The sequence below is a fragment of the Vipera berus genome (assembly GCF_964194415.1).
Source record: "Vipera berus genome assembly, chromosome: 4".
NCBI lineage: Eukaryota > Metazoa > Chordata > Lepidosauria > Squamata > Viperidae > Vipera > Vipera berus.
In genome coordinates this window covers 59,105,111-59,127,080 of record NC_138206.1, presented here as the reverse complement: position 1 = coordinate 59,127,080, position 21,970 = coordinate 59,105,111, and the positions used below count along the sequence as shown (strand labels likewise).

General features: G+C 40.7%; 1 protein-coding gene across 1 annotated transcript in view; it reads left to right on the top strand.

The window, feature by feature from the left end:
* Positions 1 to 4,232: 4,232 nt before the first annotated feature.
* The window catches only part of DNMT3L (DNA methyltransferase 3 like), a gene marked incomplete at both ends in the record, with an annotated part of 50,752 nt that continues 33,014 nt past the window's right edge, over positions 4,233 to 21,970 (top strand). The window contains one exon of the mRNA XM_081326366.1: positions 4,233 to 4,413. Coding sequence (XP_081182492.1) covers positions 4,233 to 4,413 — 181 coding nt within the window. The remainder of the gene's footprint in view (positions 4,414 to 21,970) is intronic.

The following is a 21,970-nucleotide window of genomic DNA, read 5'->3' as shown; positions in this document are numbered from 1 at the left end:
AAATATCTCATTATCCAGAGGTTGCCCTTTTCCCAGTGTCACAGTTAATTAACTCCTAGGGATAATGATGGGAACTATTTTATTTCACCATCCCAAACATGGGCCCAAAAGGAATGAGTCTACCTGAATGAGCTAAGGAAGTCTCCCCTGCAGCCCCCACAGATCGAAGCACACAAAACAATTGGAGTATGTGCAAAAGGCATGACTAATGCTGGACAACCATAATTTGTCTGAGCTCTGAGGCTTGTGATGGGATCATTTACAACATCTAGTGCAGGGAGCGGGGGACTTTTCTTGATTTGTTTTTTAAAAAACAAAAATGGCTAGCCTTCAAAGGAGAGGATGTTTCCTTTAAGGGCAGGCAATATTCTAGTAATAATCTGTAATACATTACTTCCTTTTTAAAAATGGGAGGGCACAGCTTTTAAATAACATTGCAATGCTTGCTGGTATGATGCATAGTTTGAAACAGAAGTGCAAAAATATCCTCAGGCTGCAAAGTGTCAGGGGAAAAAACTTGTTAAAGAGAAACAAGAGAAAACACACAACATTCTCACTTTAGGATCCAGAGGTTTATTTACATTTGACACATGAATTCAGTACTCACATTTCAACAACTTATTGCAATAAGGACCAAATGGACAAGCAGTCATTAAGTGTGACGGCTGAGCCAGGTGGCAACACCCAAATCTTTGAGGCAGGCTTTATACCTTTACAGTGTGCCCACCTCTAGCATTCTGGTGCCATCCAATAGCCATCCCATTTCCCTCCCATTTATTTATTTATTTATTTATTTATTTTAATCCCATTTATATCCTGCCCTTCTCCGAAGACTCAAGGCGGCTTACAATCTAAGCACAAATCAATGTGCTTAGCACTTTTCTTGTTAAACACATCATCAAATGATTTTCCGAAAACACTTTTTGATACTTCCCTTTCTCGGAACCCTCCTTCAGGTCACCTCCCTATTCTTGGAACTGACCACTGGGTTAATTCCTTATTTTTCTTCTGTTGTCCTGGTTACCGGACCAGGACAAGAAGCAACGGATGGAAACTAGTCAAGGAGAGAAGCAACCTAGAACTAAGGAGAAACTTCCTGACAGTTAGAACAATTAACCAGTGGAACAACCTGCCTCCAGAGGTGGTGAATGCTCCAACAATGGAGGTTTTTAAGAAGAGACTGGACAGCCATTTTACTGAAATGGTATAAGGTTTCCTGCCTGAGCAGGGGGTTGGACTAGATGACCACCAAGGTCCCTTCCAACATTATTATTATTATTATTATTATTATTATTATTATTATTATTATTATTATTATTATTATTATTATTCCCCTATTCTTCCCTGTCCTTGTCGTAATCACTACTTTCCTTACTACCATTCCTACACGTGTCATTGCAAAAGTTGTACATGAACATGAACAAGGGTCAGATCCTCTCTTCTCTTATATTCCTGTCCTATGTTGTTTTTCTTAAGAAATGTGTGGCAACCACAAATAGTCATTGTTTCCTACTGAAGGTCAACAGCAAGCAAAAGCCAAGTGCTTGTTAGCAAGTTAATTAGACAACTTATAAAATAGTTATCGATATATTATTATTCCTTTCACAAAAGAGTTTCTGAAAAGCAATAGCTATAACCCCCCAAATTGCCATCTGCTTGCATTTTTAATGTATCAGAAGGAGAAAATTATTAAATTCCTGGGGATTAATCATAGTCACTGAATTTAATTAAATGCTAAATTTAAATCAAAACAATTGGATTGTTGTTATAACAATGCCCATTTTGTCTGAGATCCAACTACTTTGAGGAGTGCAGTTCTTTGTGTCTTATCCAAAGCTATATGTCATTCCCAGCGTAAACAAAGTTGGGTGCTCCTGGTTTAATGAAACTAGTGATATAAACTGTGAAGCTTTCATTTTTTGTCAGTGTCAGTGTATTCTCGTATTGGCTGTATACCTAAAAATATAGAAGCTCCGTGGAATGATATTTGGAGAAAAACCTCTATTAGAATAGGGCTCATTCTAGGATAAACCTGGATTAAAACCAGAACTGTGCTTGTACAGGCATTTTGATTGACATATTAACCTCCTTTAGAAACTTTAATAAGACAAAGATGGCTGCCTTCTACCAAATCATGTCATTTATCAGTTTACCTCAGTGCTGTCTACTCTTAGCAAAAGTAGCTTTTCAAAGTAGTTTCTTCCTTAATCCAAGGTGAAATATTAAGGATTGAATCTGGGAGATTTGTATACAAAGCAGTTGAGTCCACATCAAACAGAGAGACAAAAGATGCAACTGAATTATACCACTTTAATCAGAGACTAGAGGAGATAATGACAGCTTTCTCCTTCTCTCCATATTGGTATACTTACCAACTGGAAGTGTTGGCTAATTCTTTAGAGAGAGAGAAGATTCAAACATTTCTAGACAAGCTGGAGCATTGGGATGAAATAAATAGGATGGCATTTAACAGGGAGAAATGCAAAGTTGTGCAACTGGGTAGAGAAAATAAAAGTCATAAAATGGAGAAGACTTGACTGGGCAGTAGTACACTTAAAAAGGATCTGGTTGTCCTTGTCAATCACAAATTAAACATAGGCCAGCAATGTGAAACATCTGTTCATAAGACCAATATTATCTCAGGGTGCATTAACAGGAAACATAGATTCTGAATCACAGGAAGATCCTTATTTGGAATAAAGTGTCCACACATTACAGTTCAAAAAAGACAATGACAAATGGAAATAAGTGAAAGAAGAGCTACCAAGATAATGAAGGGTCTGGAAACCAAGAGGAATGAAGTAAGGATTTGGGCATGTTTTGACTATGAAAGGGACAATTAAGGGGAGATGTGATAGCAATCTTCAAATACCTGAAGAATTATCACATAGAGCACGGGTCGGCAACCCGCTCTTTCAGCCGTCTCCTGCGGCTCCCAGTCCTCTGCCATGTGCAGTCCCAAAAAAAAAAGTGGGACTAAAAAAGTTCAACCAATCAATTCAAACTTCTCATGGAAAAAAAACTTGCAAAGCTTGAATTGATTGGTTGAAGTTCTTTGGTTTGTGGGACTTCCCACAAGCTGTTTGTGGGACTGCCCACAAACCTCTTTTCTTCTTCAGACTTCACATGGCGGCAGCGGAGGAAGAGACAGGAGGACTGCTGGAAAGGTCGGTCAGATGGGGCGTACCGGGGAGGGAGAGTTCTCTGTGTGTGTGTACACGCGCACACGCCTCCAAATCCGTTCATTGCCAAGGTTTCTTCCCAGTCAGAAGGGTCTGCTAGAAAGAGGGGATTTAGCAGCTTAGTTGGTCAGCCCACAAGCTTTCTCTTACCAGTTTTGCTGTATGAGGAAAGACGCAATCCCCCTTCCCAATCTGCACCCTTTCATGTTCCTCCTTCCAAGCAGGGAACCTTTTGGGGGAGGAAAGGGTGAAGCAAACGCAGCCCTCCCCCAACCATTCCTTGTAGAAGAAACTAAGACTGATCAGCCACATTTATTAGGAAGCGGCCCCTCTATTCTGGAGAGCCAGAATAGGGTCCCTGCTTCGCTTTTCTTACATCAGCAGGGCTGGCATTCCCTTAGCCTGGAAAAAGAAGAGTAAAAAACTCAAAAAGATGGTTCTTGCTAGCGGCAGGGAGCTGTGAAGGTTGGTGACTCAGGAGAAACGACCGGGGGGAAGGTGGTGTTGGAAGAAAGGGATAAAAAGAAAGCTTTTATCTCGCTCTCTCATTCACTCACACGTTCCTCGCAAAAGCTTCTTTTGCTCTCATTGACTTCCATGGGGACACTTGGCAATTAAAACCACTCCCGCTACTGCTGCTACTGCTAACTTTTTCACTTGCTGCTTGGTTCTGATTTAACCTGAGAATCTCCGGATGCCACTGCTGGGGGTTGAGGAGGCTGCCCGGGTTCAGCCGTAGCAGAAGCCAACGACAATAGCGGTGGAGGCGGCAGCAAGAGAGACACCGGAGGTCTGCCGCATCTCCATCAGCCTCCACCTCCCCCACAGAAACAAATCCCCATGCCAGCTCCCATGGCAACAGCGAGCCCCAAGGAGCGGGCAATCGCTTCGCCAGCGGCGGCTGCTGTTGGGGCAGCCTAGTGCGCTCGCCGAGATGCTGGAGCATCTTTGGCGGCAGGAGTAGCAACGCCTGCCTGCCGGGTGGAAAAAACAGAAAGGTTGGTGGCAGCGGTGGCTGCTTTTCAGGCAGCTTAGTGCCCTTGCCGAGATATGGAGGTGCTCCAGACCCGCACTCCGCTCCTCTCCACTGTTGGTGACTCTGAACAGCTGGCCCTGACCTCCGGCAACTGGAGCCCGTCGGCAGAGGTCGGGGCCGGTGGTACAGAGTTGTCAGCTGATCAGCGGCCCTGTGTATGTGTCCTCCTGGGCCCACGGGAGCTCTGGAGAGTCCGTAAGGTCAGCCCTGAACTTCACAAGTGGAAATCAAGGGAGATTGCCAGGAACACGAGATCGGCGTTTCTCCCCATGCGCTGATCTCACGCTCCTTACAGTCTCCCTCTCTGTTTCAGCTTGCTTTCTGCATTTCGGACGAAGACTCGAGATTCGGCATTTCTCCGCGCCCGCTGATCTCGCGCTCCTTACAGTCTCCCTCTCTGTTTCAGCTTGCTTTCTGCATGTGGGACGAAGCCTCGAGATTCGGCGGAGGAACACCCATTCCTTCTGCTGAGCTATCCCAGTTGCTTTCTGCATTTGGGACGAAGACTCGAGATTTGGTGTTTCTCCGCGTGCTCTATTGCCCTGGAGAGGAGAACCAGAGTTAATGGGTTAAAACTACATGGAGGGTGATTCAAGCTAGATTTCAAAAAGACCTTCCTGACAACATGACTTGTAGTGAAATATGATCTGCTTGAAGTGAAGAGTTTTTTTTCACAAGAGAACTCAAAGATTTGATCTATTAATGATGCTCTAAAGCACAGGTGTCAAACCCACAGCTGGGGTGGGCGTGGCCTTCACATGATGCAACTGGCCTGCGGGCCAGCAGTTTGACATCCCTGCTCTAAAGGATACAGTAGTAGAGCACTAAATGATCTTTTTGATTCTATGAGTCATACAGATTTGCAACACATATGTTGTATATAGTATGTTTTAGGTGTGTGTCATGTATGTGTTTCACTTTGAGAGTGGGCAACTAAATTTCATTTTTTATGTGTGCCGTTGTGCCCACAGTAAAAAATGACAATAAAGATTATCTTATCTTATCTTATCTTATCTTATCTTATCTTATCTTATCTTATCTTATCTTATCTTATCTTATCTTATCTTATCTTGGAATGTCTGATTTTGTTTTCTTTCTTTATCACATCCTACCACATCAAAAAACAAAATGTAATCAATATAAAAAATAAAAAATGATAAACAATAACTGCTAAAATACCATAGGCTGATATTAAAAATAAAAAGAAAAGAAAACAGTTGATCAATTATTTCACAGGATTTGCTGTTATCACAATTAGACAGAAAGCTAGATTCAAATTGCAGCAATGAATGGGTTTGAAGTGTTTTTCTTTTTGTTTGGTAGGCTTTTTAAAATTTTACATTTTGTCTTTATTTTAGAGAAATACAAATATAAGCAAAATACAATGATACATTAAAGAACAAAATTAAATGAAGCAATCTTTGAACTTAAAAAATGATAGAAACCAGAAAAAGCAAAGGGAAGAAAATTTAAAAACAAATCCCTACCTTATGTAGTAAATTTGTGGTTTACTAATAAAATACATAATACTATAGAATAATCAGGTAGAATATATTATTGTAAAATACCATAAAAACTCTCCCAGAGAGGAAGATATTGTTTCATGCTTTGATTAGAAGAAAATATTGCCTTTTCCAAGATGGATAAGTGTTATATTTTCAAGAACCATTCTTTAACGTCTGCAATAATACTGTGACACTTTTCCAATTTCTCATTATTATTTGTTTAATCACTCCCACCTCCTACACATGGGATTCCAGATGTGGTTACATAGTAGATTTGTGTGGCCATTTTGTTTCACATCTGCCACCTACTGAACTGATATCGTAATTCAGTTATGCAATACATGCAATGCATTCTACCTTTTTCTAAGTTAATTTAAAGAGTACTCAGAGACTATAAGTACGTACAAATAGTTCTAAGTTTCTTGCCCTAATGTGGATCAATTTACATTACTTGCACTGAATTCCAATTGCCACTTAGTCAACCAAATTCCCAGTTTAAAGTAAACTTTTTCAAAATCACTCTCTGCTGTATTAACCAGAATGTTCTGGAATCAAATAGCAGCATCCAGAGGCTGGAAAGGTGTAAAAAAGGTCAGAATTGTAGTCATGACAACCCACCCATTTGCACATGCAGGTGACACTGATGCACATACAAAAGGGGGGAGGCATTGCAGTGGCTGCCATCTTGACTTTTTGACTCACACGGATGTGTTTACTACTGATAACATCTAAATTTGGCCAGTTCACTACTTACTTTATCCTTACTTTTTCTTAAATTCCAACTTTCATTTACAAATCTTTTGGGACCCATCTTAAATCTTAAATTTGAGAGAAAAAGAAGTTTGTGTTTCATTTAACATAATATTCTTTGATTTTGGAAGCTGCTTCTGGCCATTTTTCCTGAGTGATCTTTTCATGTTTCATAAATAATTTTGAATCAATTGTCCTTGTAACAGATAGAAGGATGAAGTTTATTATTTTTCTTTGGAACTTTTCCTTCAACTCCTTATTTTTAGCTAATTATAATAGAATTCCTATAATCACAGAGTTAGCTTTTCACTGGTTTTAGTATAAAACTCCAACCACTAAATTGGATGGTAGAATCCTTAGTTCAAGACTCTCTGATTAGCTTCAGATCAATTATGATTGCATACTAATTTTTTTAAAATGCCGGTCAAGGTTTCTGACCAAACCAAAAAACAGTTTATTTGCTGATACAATTAATATAGCCATCCATTTCCTGACAAGTCTTGTAAATGGTGAATATAACATAGGAATTGTTCTAATAATTCCTTGGAAAAGATAATAGTGAAACCATTGATTGATTTCTTTTAACGATCATCTTCATAGCTTCCTCAGAATATAAATACATTTATGTGGCTTTCCAAGAATCATAAACTCAACACTTTCAATAAAAAGGATTTTGAGATCTTTTTCAAAGCTGAAGATTTTTTAAAAAGATATGGCCACTTCTGTTTATTTTTTGCTACTCAGTAACAACCAAATAAATCAAGCAGACTAGTCATTGTGTTTTTTTTATCTGCTAGAGGCAAGCATCCATTTCATCAGAAAGTGGATTTTTATAGGGAAAAAAACAGAGTTAAGATGATGCAAATGAACTGAGTGGACGACAATTATCATCCTCTGTATCCTAGAAACAGATTTTTTTTCCAATCCAAAAATGCCTTTGGAACTTTAATTGAGTTAGAGCAACTGACTTAGGTTTAAATTCAGAAGATAAAACAAAATACTCTGAAACATTTTGGGGCAGATGAATAATTATTAAAGTATTAAAATATTGTTTTACAACAATTGCTTGGGGTATTTTGACAAATCTGATTTAGCTTTATTTACAATTGCAGCATTAACATTGTTTTCAGAATAGTGCTAATTATAGACAAATGACATAAGCATATTACCTTAACTGTGCTGAGAAACTAAGCAAGGTTAGGTTGGATTAGTATTTGGATGGGAGGCTAATACCTGCAATAAATAAAGACTATAGGTAAACCGAAAAGTTTTTTAAAAAAAAAATATAGTCTCAAAACAAGAAATATCAAGCCACTTCCTAAATTGAAATGAAGTGGCTTGCTAGAAGCCAGCAAGGATTTGTTAAAAGCAGATCATGCCAAACAAAACATATTGACCTCTTTGAAAAAGTGACTAAATTAGTGGATCAGGGAATATAGTGGATATAGTATACTTAGACTTCAGCAAGATATTTGATAACCTACTTCTGAGAAACACAGTGCAATATGGGGTAGACAGTACCACCACCAGATGGATTTGCAGTTGGCTGACCAATCAAATTCAATTTGTTCTACTCCATGGAACTACATCTACATGGAGGGAAGCATTTGTGGGATGCCTCAAGGTTCTGTCTTGTGCCCGGTGCTCTTCAACATCTTCATAAATGATCTAGATGAAAATATAGAAAGTGAACTCATAAATTTGAAGAAAACACCAAGCTGGGGAGAACTGTCAACACTTTGGAAGTTAGACTCAAGATTCAGAAGAATCTTGATAGACTTGACCATTGGGCCCTGTCCCACAAGATGCAGTTCAGTGGTGAGGAAAGTAAGGTCCTGAACATAGACAGGAAAAACCAAATGCATAGGTATGGAATAGGAAGCAACTGGCTCAACAGTAGTTCCTGCAAGAGGAATCTAGCTGTCTTGTGGACTATCATTTAAGTATGTGTGTGCTGCATCTGCCAAAAAAGCCAATGCAGTCCTAGGCTACATCAACAGATGGATAGCATCAAGTATTCAAGAAATGATATAGTATAGAGCAATTCCACTCTATACTGCACTAGTACTGAACACATACATGTGTTTCATATTTATCTGATAAAATACCAATATTTCCATACTGCTCCTAAGAAAATCGTGTGGCTTTGTCTTTCATATCATAGGAGTTGAGTTTGTCTTAAATTACTAGTATATTTGTAATACTTGTATTTAGTAGGCTGGGGAAATCTGGAAGTAAGTCCACATATCTTCAAGTGGTCAAAGTTGGGAAACACTGATCTAAACACTCCATAAAGAAAATAGTCAATGTATAATGTAATGTATTGGGCTTGCTTGTTAACACCACGTGGCAACGGCTGGTAGGTTGCAAGAGCAGGGAGCTAGCTAACGGCTCCCAGCATCTCAGACAACCTGTCTCCAGCGCTGCCATTGGTTGTCCCTAGGCAGCAATAGGTTGCTTCAAACCTATTGGCTGTTCTGTACCAGCCTGCTACCGGCCCTGTAGAAAAGGCAGGGACAACCCCTTTTACAAGAAGGCAAGAGGCTGGAATTACGCCTGCCAAATTTATTGCTACAAAAACAAATAGAACAAGACACGAACCAAGAAACAGGAGCTTTTCAAGCAGTTGCCTTCAGCAAACCAGCCCTCCCAAGCATTTCCCCTTAAATACAGTTCAGGGCGTGGCTTCTCTCTGCCTCCTTCCGAGGAGCCCCATTGCCTTCCTCTGTTTACTCCTGATTGACTGCCTCCTGGGTCGGGCGTCCTTGAACAGGGCCAGCTGTGGGTCATCTTCATCCATGCTGTCAGGCTCATACAGCTGGGTCTGCATTGTGACCAGATGAGAGGGGCCTGGCTGAGGGCTCTCATCAAGCTGTCCAATCCCCTCAGCAAGCTCTTCAACACCCCCCTCCTCCTCCTCCTCCTCCTCTGAGTCATCCGACCCAACTGCCGAACCCACAGGCTGACCCTGAATCACAACAATTGGCCACCGCCTAGGGGCCAGGGTATAAATTGCTGCATCTGCAGCCCTGTTCTCTAGTTCAGATCCTGCAAGCAATAAACCATGATCTTTGCTGAACTCACTCGCCTCGTCTTCATTCCTGCGCAACGAACCCGGTACACAACTTATAATACAATACAAACAATTATGAACAATGAAACAGTACAATAATTACTTTAAAATGTTCCCTAATCCCAGCATTACCTAATTTAACTGCTAGCAAGTACTGGAAATGGAAATAAAAGTTGTTCCAGTATCATAAAACCTTGGCAGGAAAAAGTGTTTTAAGGGACTGTTGAAATTTTGGGGAAAAATAGACTACAAATGTCATTCAAGGGGAAGTCAAGTATAGAGAACAGGAGCTAAATGGGAGAAAATTTTAAAAAGTGAAATAAACACTTTTTTTATGCAAGTCAAAGCGAAATTATTTTGACTGTAGAAACAAGTCAACCAGCTCAGAGGAACATAGATTGTACTGAAGTTATTCAAATGATTGGATGTTTCTGTACGCACAGCCATGTCCATTAAGATCAGGAATTTAAATGCTCCTCAAGATTTAGCCAATATAAGGATTAACAAAGAGACAAAGCACAGGTCTATTAGGAGAGGTCAAGCACCACACAGACCATGTTGTTCTGGCCCTGAACCAGAGAACAAAGTCAGGAATGCATGCCAATAAACTATTGGAAAAGATATTTCCATTGTATGAATTAACAGTTTACCATTTCACTGGCAAGAAACAAACAGATTCTCCAGATATTCGGAAAGTGAACATTACAAGGAATTTTGATCTTTACTTTATTTCCCTGGAATGTTTCTGAAGGTTCAATTTATCTTAGATTTATTCTTTTCTTGGTTTATTATTGCTCTAAGGATATCAAACTCTTATGATCCCAAATGCCACATTAGCAGACAGCCCTGTCTCCCTTCTTCCCTGCCAAGTCTTGCCTCACCTTCTCACTGTCCTTGCCTAGAAAGCTTAGCATCATGTCAAAAGTAGCGTCTGTCACAGAGCATATGAGTAGGCAGAGGCTTTCAGAGGGCAACACTGCTCAACACAGGAGGTCTTGGCTACCAAATATTTGACCTGGCTGCCCAGGCACTGCAGTTGCTTGGAGGGTCAAGCAACCTGCAAGATAAGATCATTCCTACAGCACAGCCTGTGCAACTACCTGAGGCTCAATACCCTAGTTTTGTTGGGCAATGTCTTAAGATCCTACAGAGTATTGCTGTTGGCTTCAGAAAATAACTTGAGCTACAACGTGGTTTGTTTTATTATTACTTCATGAGATGTATATTCTGCCTTTTCATACTATTCCATTTCCAACATTTCCCAAAACAACCCAGAGAGAGAGAGTGAGGCTGAGAAAGTTACTGCCTCAGTCATCCAGTCAGCTTCCACGGTTGAGGATGTACTTGAATTTAGTTCTGGTTAGTCTTAGTGCAACACCCTAATCATGGTCAATATGTTCTGTGATCCTCATCACTTTATAGCACAATTACGTAATAAAGAAAGGCCAAAGAGATGGAATATTTTATATTTTTCTTTGTTTATTTACTTGCTAAAATCACAAATATTGCAGGATCACCTTCCAGCTTCTTCTAGTGGGGAAGCTCAAACTCTGCTTTATGGCACCATATCTGATGTTTAAACTCAGCTAAGCCCAATTTAACATAGTCTGGCACATACAACACAATTGCTCATGGTTAAGTGAATTATAATTTACTTAATTAATTCAAATTCCTGGATTTGCAAAAAAAATATGGGATTAGCTGATTTCACATGGAAATCTAGGTTAATAATGTTGGTTGGCTAGTTTGTGATTCAATGAATCATGCAATTTCATTCACAGAACATGGAATCATCAGCAATAATTTGAAAATTAAAGAAAGTCAACCCATAACTCACCTCTCCCTGACTAAGATCAGCTTCTAGAGGAACGTATGCCTGGAATAAAAGTTCACACATTACAGAAGGCTTTGTCCATTTTTCCTTAGCCTTGGAAACTTTCCTTGTAATATTTTTGGAAACTCCTAGCCTATAACAATCTTTGTGTGAAATCTCCGAGAAGGAAAGGCAAAAGTATGTAGGTAAAGAAGAAGCAAAATACTTTGGAAATACAGTAAGTTCATAGAGGCAAATTCCCAGGGGTAATTAGGGACCCTTCATAATTGTTTTGTTTTTAACACGAGGGCCTTGAGGTGTCAAGAATTGTCTCAATTCATAACTTTCCCCCCCAAGTAAATATAACAAGGCTACATTCCCATATTAAAAAATCAACTTGCAATATCTCTGAACTTCTTCCTTCCGTGAATCATTAACGCCTACCCATATCTCAAGGGTATTTTTATTAGTAGCTTCAAACAAAAAGAACTTTGAAATTATGAAGAAAAATAACTTTTCTGCTATAATATGAAAAAAATACTTTGCTTCTGTTCTATTTCCATAGTTCAAAAACTCAATTTACATATTTTTAATCTTATGAAGACATTTTGAATAGATGCACTAAATTTGCTGAATGTGTCGACCATCAGGAGGTACTATGTGGTCTAATTCATCCTATTGGAACTCACTGGATGTGGGTAGCTAGATGTTCTATGGGGCTGAAACCAACTACTGAAATTTAAATTCATAGACCTTTGCACTTTGCAAAGTCCCACCCCCCGCCCCAATTATAACAGCAGATGGTGTTACGCATTAGTTGCTTCATTGCAGCAGACTTGGAGATAAGAAGCCAATGTATCTAAAGGAAATTCCATACAGAGAATGTAAGCCAAAACTAACTGGATGTTCTGTACTGCAATTTACCCATCATTGTCATCAATCATCAAATCATCTAACCAGGGATGTCAAACTGCGGGCTGGATGTGTCACATGGAAGCCGCGCCCACTCCACCTTCGGCAAGGGGGAAAAAGTTGCGATATGTCTCAACACGTCACATGACACGGCGAGTTTCACACCCCTGATCTAAAGGGCAACATTTGCTTACATTAATGTAAACTAATCAGTGGACTTCTTCAAAAGTTTTGGTTAAGGGTAACATCTGGACAATGCTGAACTTGATTTATTAATTCATTAATTTCATTTTTATGGCTACCCACTCACCAAGTGATTCTGGGAGACTAACAAAGAATTTAAACACATTAGAATACAAATAATAATCTATAAAAACACATTGCACTGGACTAAATTATTAACATACAAAATACTATGAGCTCCAATTGGCCCTGAGGAAAGAATCAGGTCATCAAGTCTTTCTTAAATGCATTTTACTCAGTCAGTGTAAAATGATATGGGTTTGTGGAACTGCCTCAATTCCAGTTACATGAACAATTCCATCAAGGTGACAAGCAGTCCACCTCACTTCTCCCAGCTGCTTTGCTTAGTTGGAAGAAAAGACAAAAATATTTTGCATTTTCTGTCCCCCAGAATTCATACAGGAACTTTTTGAGAGTATCCAAACTTTCAGGTCTCTGTAATCAAGATAAGGCATTTGCTGCCCTCATGTGGCCCCAGCTTTTCTACCTTAGACATGCATACGGCAATGCACAATTGTGTAAAAACCAAGCCTAAAATTTGGCAGACATTACAGAATACTTAGTAGTTCAAATTCTACATCAGAATTTGGACTGAACTTCAGAGAGACATACCCACATATATTACTGAGGGGTTATTTTAACATTTCTTCCTAGAAAATAAAAGTACTTAAACATCAAGATTTCTTAATAGTAAAGAGGAAGGCTGTGCATATTTTCAAAAGCAAACTAGTATTGGTACTCTGGAACATACAACAGCATGAGCAGAGCAACCATTTAAAACCACTTTGGCGCATGCTTGAAAAAAAGATATGGCTACTTTAACGAGAATTCATTCAAAGAGGTTTTACAAATGAAATGTCCAATTTCTATACTGCTGAGGAAAAAAATCATATATTTTAACTCACAAAAACACTTTCTGTGATGTGTTATTTTGTTTTTGAACATGTAGCAATTAACTTTGCCAAAATAACTTTCGTTTCCTCCACTGTACTTTGTTCTAGGCTGACAAGAAAAACAGAAAAATAGAAATGAAAGTGAAGAGTTACAGAAAAGAAAGATCAATAGTTTAGCTTTCCCTCTTTCTCAGGCAGGAAGATAACATTCAAAAGCTTTATGCATCTCACTAAAAAATAATTGTTATTCTTATTGTTGTCAAGGGACGCAGTGGCTCAGTGGGTTAGGACGCTGAGCTTGTCAATCAGAAGGTCAGCAGTTTGGCGGGTCGAATCCCGAGTGCCGCGTAACAGAGTGAGTGCCTGTTACTCATCCCAGCTTCTGCCAACCCAGCAGTTCGAAAGCACGTAAAAATGCAAGTAGAAAAATAGGGACCACTACGGTGGGAAGGTAACAGCGTTCTGTGCACCTTTGGTGTCTAGTCATGCCAGCCACATAACCACGGAGATGTCCTCGGACAAGCGCTGTCTCTTCGGCTTTGAAACGGAGATGAGCACCAATCCCTAGAGTTGGAAATGACTAGCACACATGTGCGGGGGAACCTTTACCTTTACGTTATTGTTGTCATCTATTATTGTGTTCTCTGTTTTCTTCATTCAGTGTGGCTAGGGAGAGATGGAATTATCTTTTAAGATCTGCAGTTTAGTATGTTGAATTCTTAAACTTTAGTTATTCTAAAACTATGATTAGTTAAAACAAATTTATGATTGAGCTATGTTTCCCACTAACTGTGGAATTCATTGACTTAACTGTTTATTTTTTTTTAATCTCACTCTGTCAATGAAAGAGCGCCATGGTAGGAGGGTGCTATCACTATAGATTTCACCCATTCTGGAAAACCCCAAATGCTATAATTCTATAAAGAGAAAAGTAGAGGCCGCTAACAGAACTCTAGGCATTTGTGTCTAGTTTTGATAGTTTCCAGGATTCTCTGGGAAAACCACGGCATATAAAGCTATAACAGATCAATTCAGTTTAGTATGCAAGAAAGGACTTAAGATGAGGACATTTATGCCTCTTTATATTGTTATAAAGTTCAAAACTATAAGGTTAAAAAAATCAACCAGATAACTTGTCTTTTCGAGTTTCTGACTCTTAAATTCTGTTTTAAAATGGCTGCTACAGAATGATTTGTCGCTCAGATCATCCAAGGAAGCTCTATGACAAAGGCTAATTGCCTTTTCTGTGATTTTATCCGGTGCATGCTGGAATGCCTCTTCCCTTAAAGTCATGAGATGCCTCTTGCTACAGCTTAGAGATGGCTGATCTCTCTGTATTAACGCTGAATAAATGATTTCTGCCTTGTTTGCTATTCTTTCCTCTTTCAGAGTTTGCAAATGAATGCGTAATAATTTCATTGTAGATAACTTTAAAATGTGATTTTGTGGGGAAATATTAAATATTATAAAATATAGTATATAATTTCATTTACAGAACACACAAGTTATTACATCCTTTGTAGTAAACAGAATCTATATTTACAAAAAACAACCAAATAAGAAAGTATCCACAATCACTCTCAAGATGCCAAGATGCAACATCCATCATGTCTTGAACATTACTCCAGTTTCATTTCAAAAATCCAATAATTCTGACGTAAGGATTCTTCATGGATTTAATAATCTAGTTGGGTGCTATGTTTAAATTTCCTTTCTCTTGCTTTGCTTGACACACACTTCTTTTACTGCAATTCCTTTATGCTTTGCAAATTGATTTCATCACAATGAATGATGGGAATGGGATCAAGGAAAAGATATGAACATTAGTTATGCTAGGTAAAATACACCCAAGACCATTCCAACACACAATGCATAGTAAATTATTTCCATAATTAAAATTTAATGTTGGACTTCTTTTAAAATTACATACAGAACATCATCCTACAATTGCTCAGACAAACCAGGAAGAGTAGAAAGCCTTAGGAATAAAATTAACCTTACAAAAGATGCCATTTGCTTTAAAAGGAAAATTGCCTGCAATGTCATTGCCATCTAAAATTCACACTAACTGCGGCATATAGCCAATCCAGGGGTCTCGCACTAAAGTGTTGGTGCAAGTAAAGTGTTGCAGTAAAGTGTTACATTATTGACTATGGCTTGAGTGTTGCATGCATACGAGATCAATTCCAACACTGATAAAGGAACCTGTTTTATTAGATTTATGTTTTTCAATTTATAAAATAGTAATTTTATAATTTATTCATCTTCATTAGGAAAATAACAGCAGCTACCCTGCCCTGACATGGACGCGACCTCACAAGTGGGAGTAGTTCTTCAAGAAAGCTAAGATCAGTTTAGACTTATTTTTCCCATTTCCAATGTAATTTCAAAAAATTACATTTGAGCATTTGCCCTACGGCAACTTAAATGGAAAGCAAAAGGGTATGTGTAAACATTGTTTCTATTATCTCTGTGTTACATCCATGTAATATACCAGCTTCCTTGAGAAATGACAGAAGACCGTCATCATTCAATGACCCTGGCTGGCAGAGGATGCTTCTAAAAGTAAATTGAAGTTGTTTTCAATATATCTTAAATATATTTTACATTTTGATTGCTCCTTTGGGGAAAATGGTTATCTAAATGTATAGGTTTTATATGTATTCCTCTGTGAAAACATAAATACATGACCAACACTTTTTAGAAAAATATTCAGACTAGAAAAAATGGAATTCTGGAGCCGTAATTTTTGTTTCTAACCATTGTTGCTCTTTGTAATGTAGTGTAATGTAAGAATTAGGCATGGTTTAGATGAGCCTAAGAATAAATCTCAGCACCCAAGTTTAAAATAAGCAAAGAAAATGGTAACTGCATTCATGGTGCTTTCAAGTTCATGAGAGAAAAAATATTACTCAGGAGGCACAGCATTTTGATTCCATGCTGATTTGCCATCATTATACAGTTATGCATTTAAGAAAACAGCACATACATTTATGTTGCCACGAAAAATATGGCTATCATCTAAAATAACCATAAATAAATATTGACTCTATGGCATATACTGTTATTGCAGCTAAGTGTATGGCCTTCTAAGACAGGGCTTTTCAACCTTTTCACCCGTTGTACCACTGGTGGCAACATCCAAGTACCACCAGTCGCCTAGCAAGGTGTCAAAAACTTGATGACCAAAAAAAAAAGGAAAAAAGTGAAGTACAGGTAGTCCTTGACTTACAACAGTTCACCTAGTGACTGTTTGAAGTTACAATGGCACTGAAAAAAGTGCCCCCCAAGTCAGAGCCGAGCAAGACACCTGCCTGCCCGCCTGGCAGAGCTCTTCCTCCTGTCCGAGGTTTTCATTGTTGTGAGCATTTCTGTTGAGGATTGGCAGTGGGGGTGGGGTGGGGGGGTGTTTGGATTTTATTCCCCCATCTGCTGGGTGGTTGCACCAGGTTTTGGTCACTTCACATGACCCTGGTACACTGTGACCATCATAAATATGAATCAGTTGTCAAGCATCTGAATGTAAATCACAAGACCCTGGAGATGCTGCAACATTTCAGCTGATCGGTGCTTCTTCTGGGCTCAGCAGAAGTGCCAGGATCAGTCCCGAGCTCCAGCTGGAGCCTGGCGCTTATCCTAGCGTTTCCGCTGAGCCCTGACAGCCCTGCAGCTCCAGCCATCTCTCGCTCAGGCTTATGCGGTGCCGCCACCGGTTCAGCTCATTCCCCTCCCCCGCTACCACTTTTCTAGGATGGTCACGTACAGTGGCGTAGCGTGGGGGGTGCAGGGGGGGCCGGCCGCACCGGGCGCAACATCTGGGGGGGCGCGCTCACACTGAGCTGCTCAGGGAGCCCCAAGGGCTGCCCAGAGTTGGCTTGGCGTGACAGCAACACCATATTAACACTAAAAGCACGCGCGCTGCCCAGCGTGCAATCGTATCTGTAACAGCCGTTTTGTTCTCTTAATAACAGGAATAATTACACCCCGCCCCTTTGTCCCGAGAGACACGTGGTCTCGATTGTGGCTTGCAGTAGACTCGCGGCGGGGGGCTGCAGCACACCTCGTCGTTTACCAGCCCTCGGAACTGTTTGGCGGAGTGTCCAGCGCTGCTCGCCGTTTGTAATAAACAGGGGTCTTCAAACTTGGCCCTTTTATGACTTGTGGACTTCAGCTCCCAGAATTCCTCAGCCAGGCTGAGAGGAGCTGAAGTCCACAAGTCATAAAAGGCAGTGGCGTAGCGTGGGGGGTGCAGGGGGGGCCGGCCGCACCGGGCGCAACATCTGGGGGGGCGCGCTCACACTGAGCTGCTCAGGGAGCCCCAAGGGCTGCCCAGAGTTGGCTTGGCGTGACAGCAACACCATATTAACACTAAAAGCACGCGCGCTGCCCAGCGTGCAATCGTATCTGTAACAGCCGTTTTGTTCTCTTAATAACAGGAATAATTACACCCCGCCCCTTTGTCCCGAGAGACACGTGGTCTCGATTGTGGCTTGCAGTAGACTCGCGGCGGGGGGCTGCAGCACACCTCGTCGTTTACCAGCCCTCGGAACTGTTTGGCGGAGTGTCCAGCGCTGCTCGCCGTTTGTAATAAACAGGGGTCTTCAAACTTGGCCCTTTTATGACTTGTGGACTTCAGCTCCCAGAATTCCTCAGCCAGGCTGAGAGGAGCTGAAGTCCACAAGTCATAAAAGGGCCAAGCTTGAAGACCCCTGGTAATAATAAAGAATGAGGCCCGCAGACGGCGAGAAGGCTGAAAGGGGCGTCGCTCCTGGGTGTATCTTCTGCTCGGAATTGCGTCTCCCGAAGGCAAACTTAAATCTTCCTTGAGCTGGTTTTCGCTGCGCGCGGGCGCGCGCAAAAGAGAGAGAAAAAAAGAGATCTCCGAAGGGAACCAGGGAGGGGGAGGGGCGGCCTGGCGGAATGCGCCTTGTTCTAATTGTGGAATATAGGGCAAGGCTTCCGTTCCGCCCCCGCCCCGCCCCCCCCCCCCAGCCTGAGCCTGCCTTGCGTGGCTGGTGGCTCTCCTGCGGTAATTGCAGCAGAATCCCAAGCAGACATTTCTTCCTCTAGGGCAGCGTTTCCCAACCTTAGGAACTTGAAGATGCGTGGACTTCAACTCCCAGAATTCCCCAGCCAGCTGGCTGGGGAATTCTGGGAGTTGAAGTCCACGCATCTTCAAGTTCCTAAGGTTGGGAAACACTGCTCTAGGGAATGTGGCGGAGTTTTCTAACCTCGCGGGGAAGGGGTAAATCGGACCTCCTTTGTCTGCTTGGTGTGTTAGGACCAGTGGCGTAGCGTGGATAAGCAGCGTCTGGGCAGAAAATAGGTCGGGCGCCGCAGCAAGTATGAATTCCTGGGGTTCAGCCTAAGCAGGCAAAGCTGCAGGGTGGGTTGGTTGGCTTTTCCGGCTTTGGAATAACCTTGGGAAGCTGAGGCATTGTAAGTTGGAAGTCATTGTTTGTTGCCTAACATGTTGGGTCACCCCACACCACATGCTAAGCCATAAACCGTGGTTGGTATCCAGGGTTTAGGACAAGATGGAGAAAACTAGCCAATTATGGGATCATAAATCTTGATGAAGCCCATCATCGCTCCATGTGATGTATGCACTCAATCTACAAACGTAGTCCAAGCCTATTCACATCTGTTGTAAGGTCATTCTCTCGTGGGGTTTATCTTGACATCCACTAAGAGTGGAACAAACATGCCCCATTAACCATTTTCAACGCCATGTCCTCTCTTTGTCTCATCCTAAATCACAGCTGAGGCACCTTAAAGTTGCCTTGTTTCAGTTTTAAACTAGCATTTTCCCTCTTCTCCAGAGACCCTTTTTTGCCTTGAACCTAACTCAGGGGTAGGCAACCTTGGCTCATTTATGACTCATGGACTTCAACTCCCAGAATTCCTGAGCTAGTGGAAGAGACTCGAGTGCTAAAATCCACAGGTTAGGGGGCGCAAATTACTTGCCTTGCCCCGGGTGCTGACAACCCACGCTACGCCACTGGTCACGTACCACCTGCCAGGTGTCAATGTACCACAGGTGGTACCCGTACCACTGGTGAAAAGCCCTGTTGTAATAGATGAGATGGCTGGTAGTTGTTTTGAGTGTCAACAATCCACAGCAAGGTTAGCAGTGAGATCATAACCCAGAAAGGGTTATACAAAGGCAATAAAGAATTTGAATACAACTAAAGTAGAATGAATTGTGAGGACTGGACTTCATGATACATTACATAAGAAATATGAAGATGTGAAGGAACCACCATAAACATAGCAGCTCATGTGGAAATATGTCCTTTCAGTATACTTTGCTCAAATATATTAACTAAAAGAACTATTATACAGACTATATCCAGGTTGTTTGCATGCAGAGAAACCCAGATGCTGTGAATGCCTCAGTAAGCATCGCCATTTAAAGAGGTAGAGTGTGCATAACAATATAAAACCTCCACTTCAAAAAGAAATGAGACCATATCTTCCAGTGAGGCCATTGTTTTTGGATCTGAGAGGTTGCCATTAAAATCAACTATACATTCCTTCAGTGATCTGGGTTTTTGTTCCATTTCTTTGCGTCTGTAAAATAAGAATCATAGTGACATCCTCTTTTAGTCCTTTATGTTACAATGATAAAGGAAAGAAGAAAATACCGTCAATTCCAGCTTTAGTGAATTTAGTGTTAACCCCATCTATAGAAGATTCTGACCAGAACAATTCTGTCACAGGTGACCAAAAGAGGTAAATTACAGAGGTAATCATTGGTAATACTTTTTAAAAATATAGATACTTGATCATTGATTGTTGCCTATTGACATGATAGGACATATTCCACAAATCTAGTAACTAAACTAGGAATTAACCTGCAAAAATGGGTTTAATAATAAAACTACAGGGATGCAGTGGCTCAGTGGGTTAGGACGCTGAGCTTGTCGGTCAGATAGTCGGCAGTTTGGCGGGTCAAATCTCGAGTGCCGCATGGCAGAGTGAGTGCCTGTTACTCGTCCCAGCTTCTGCCAACCTAGCAGTTCGAAAGCACGTAAAAATGCAAGTAGAAAAATAGGGACCACTACGGTGGGAAGGTAACAGCGTTCCGTGCGCCTTTGGTGTCTAGTCATGCTGGCCACATGACCACGGAGATGTCCTTAGACGAGCGCTGGTTCTTTGGCTTTGAAGCGGAGATGAGTCGGAAATGACTAGCACGCATGTGCGGGGGAACCTTTACCTTTTACCTATTAAAACTAGTTCAACTAAAATACTGCCAATAAAATCCATTCAATTCTAAATAATCCCTAGAAGCCACTACTCCCTAGTGGTTCACGTTCCGTCCTCTCTTCTTTTTTCCTCTGCAATAACTGAATGGGGGGGGGGGGAAATGAAAGCATCCACTTTAGATATAAAGTAGTAAGTTGGCTTTTCAACTACAGCCTCTCATAAGCTGCCACTTGAAATCTATTTATTTAGACAAGTTATTTTTAAAACCACAGGTTATGGTTTTATTCTGGTCTGAAGCTGTGTGCCCTTAAATATAACCTATTAGGTATATGTATATTGGAAGTAGGCAGGATGATGGGAACTGGCTAAGAATTGCATAAAAGTTGTCTTTTGGATGTTATCTGGCTGGGGAAGAAAGATTTGCATTTCATTCAAAATCTCCTAGTGTGTTTTGTCTTGATTATCCTCACTTGCTCAGCTATCACAAACCTGAAGACAAGCTGAGGTTTCTTATGTAGTTGACCTAAGGATGCTTCTGTCTTGGAAATGACACTAGTGAGGCTATCAAGTTTGGGTACTGAAAAAACAGGCAGTAGAGTTTGGCTATAATTTAAAAATACCATTAATATGATACTTGCAGAATTTCCAGTAATATCTTGTACATACTTGTAGGTGTGCAGGCATATAAGAAGTCATTCTTAACATTCATAAACAAATTCAGCTTTGAAGTTCCCCAATCTTCATCAATCCATATAAATTTCTTAAACAATAATAATTGATTTATCCAAATGTTTGTTCATTTGTTCACGATCATTTTAGCATGGCTGGAATTCTAGTTGTAGGTTCCCTGCCAGAGTTTCAATAGGCTCCGTTGGCTTTGCATGGTTTCTTGTCTACTTTATGGGTTAAGAAAACATTGACTGTCTAGACTAACACACTTGTAAGGCTGAACTGTCCTTTTCAAAGTACAAGCAAGAGAAAGAAACAGCTCTGCCCAGCATCCTATGGGAACACTTAACACAGTTTGTAGCATGACGTAATTGCCATGTCTGGATCTAAATGAGATCATGCTTTGAATGTGCTGGTGTAGCCATTTGTGTACTAATCCATGATTCATTTGCAGCCATTGTTAAAACACCCAAGATTAAAACTTTTTAAATCTCTGGAAACATCTGATCGTACTGTTTGAATTTAATGAGGTGCAAGAGAAAACCTCTATAAAATTGACACTTTGAGTGTGCTCTTCTTTTAGAGAAGGGTTATAGTATATCGCGGTGGCTCAGTGGGTTAGGATGCTGAGCTTGTCGATCAGAAGGTCGGCAGTTTGGCGGGTTGAATCCCGAGTGCCGCGTAA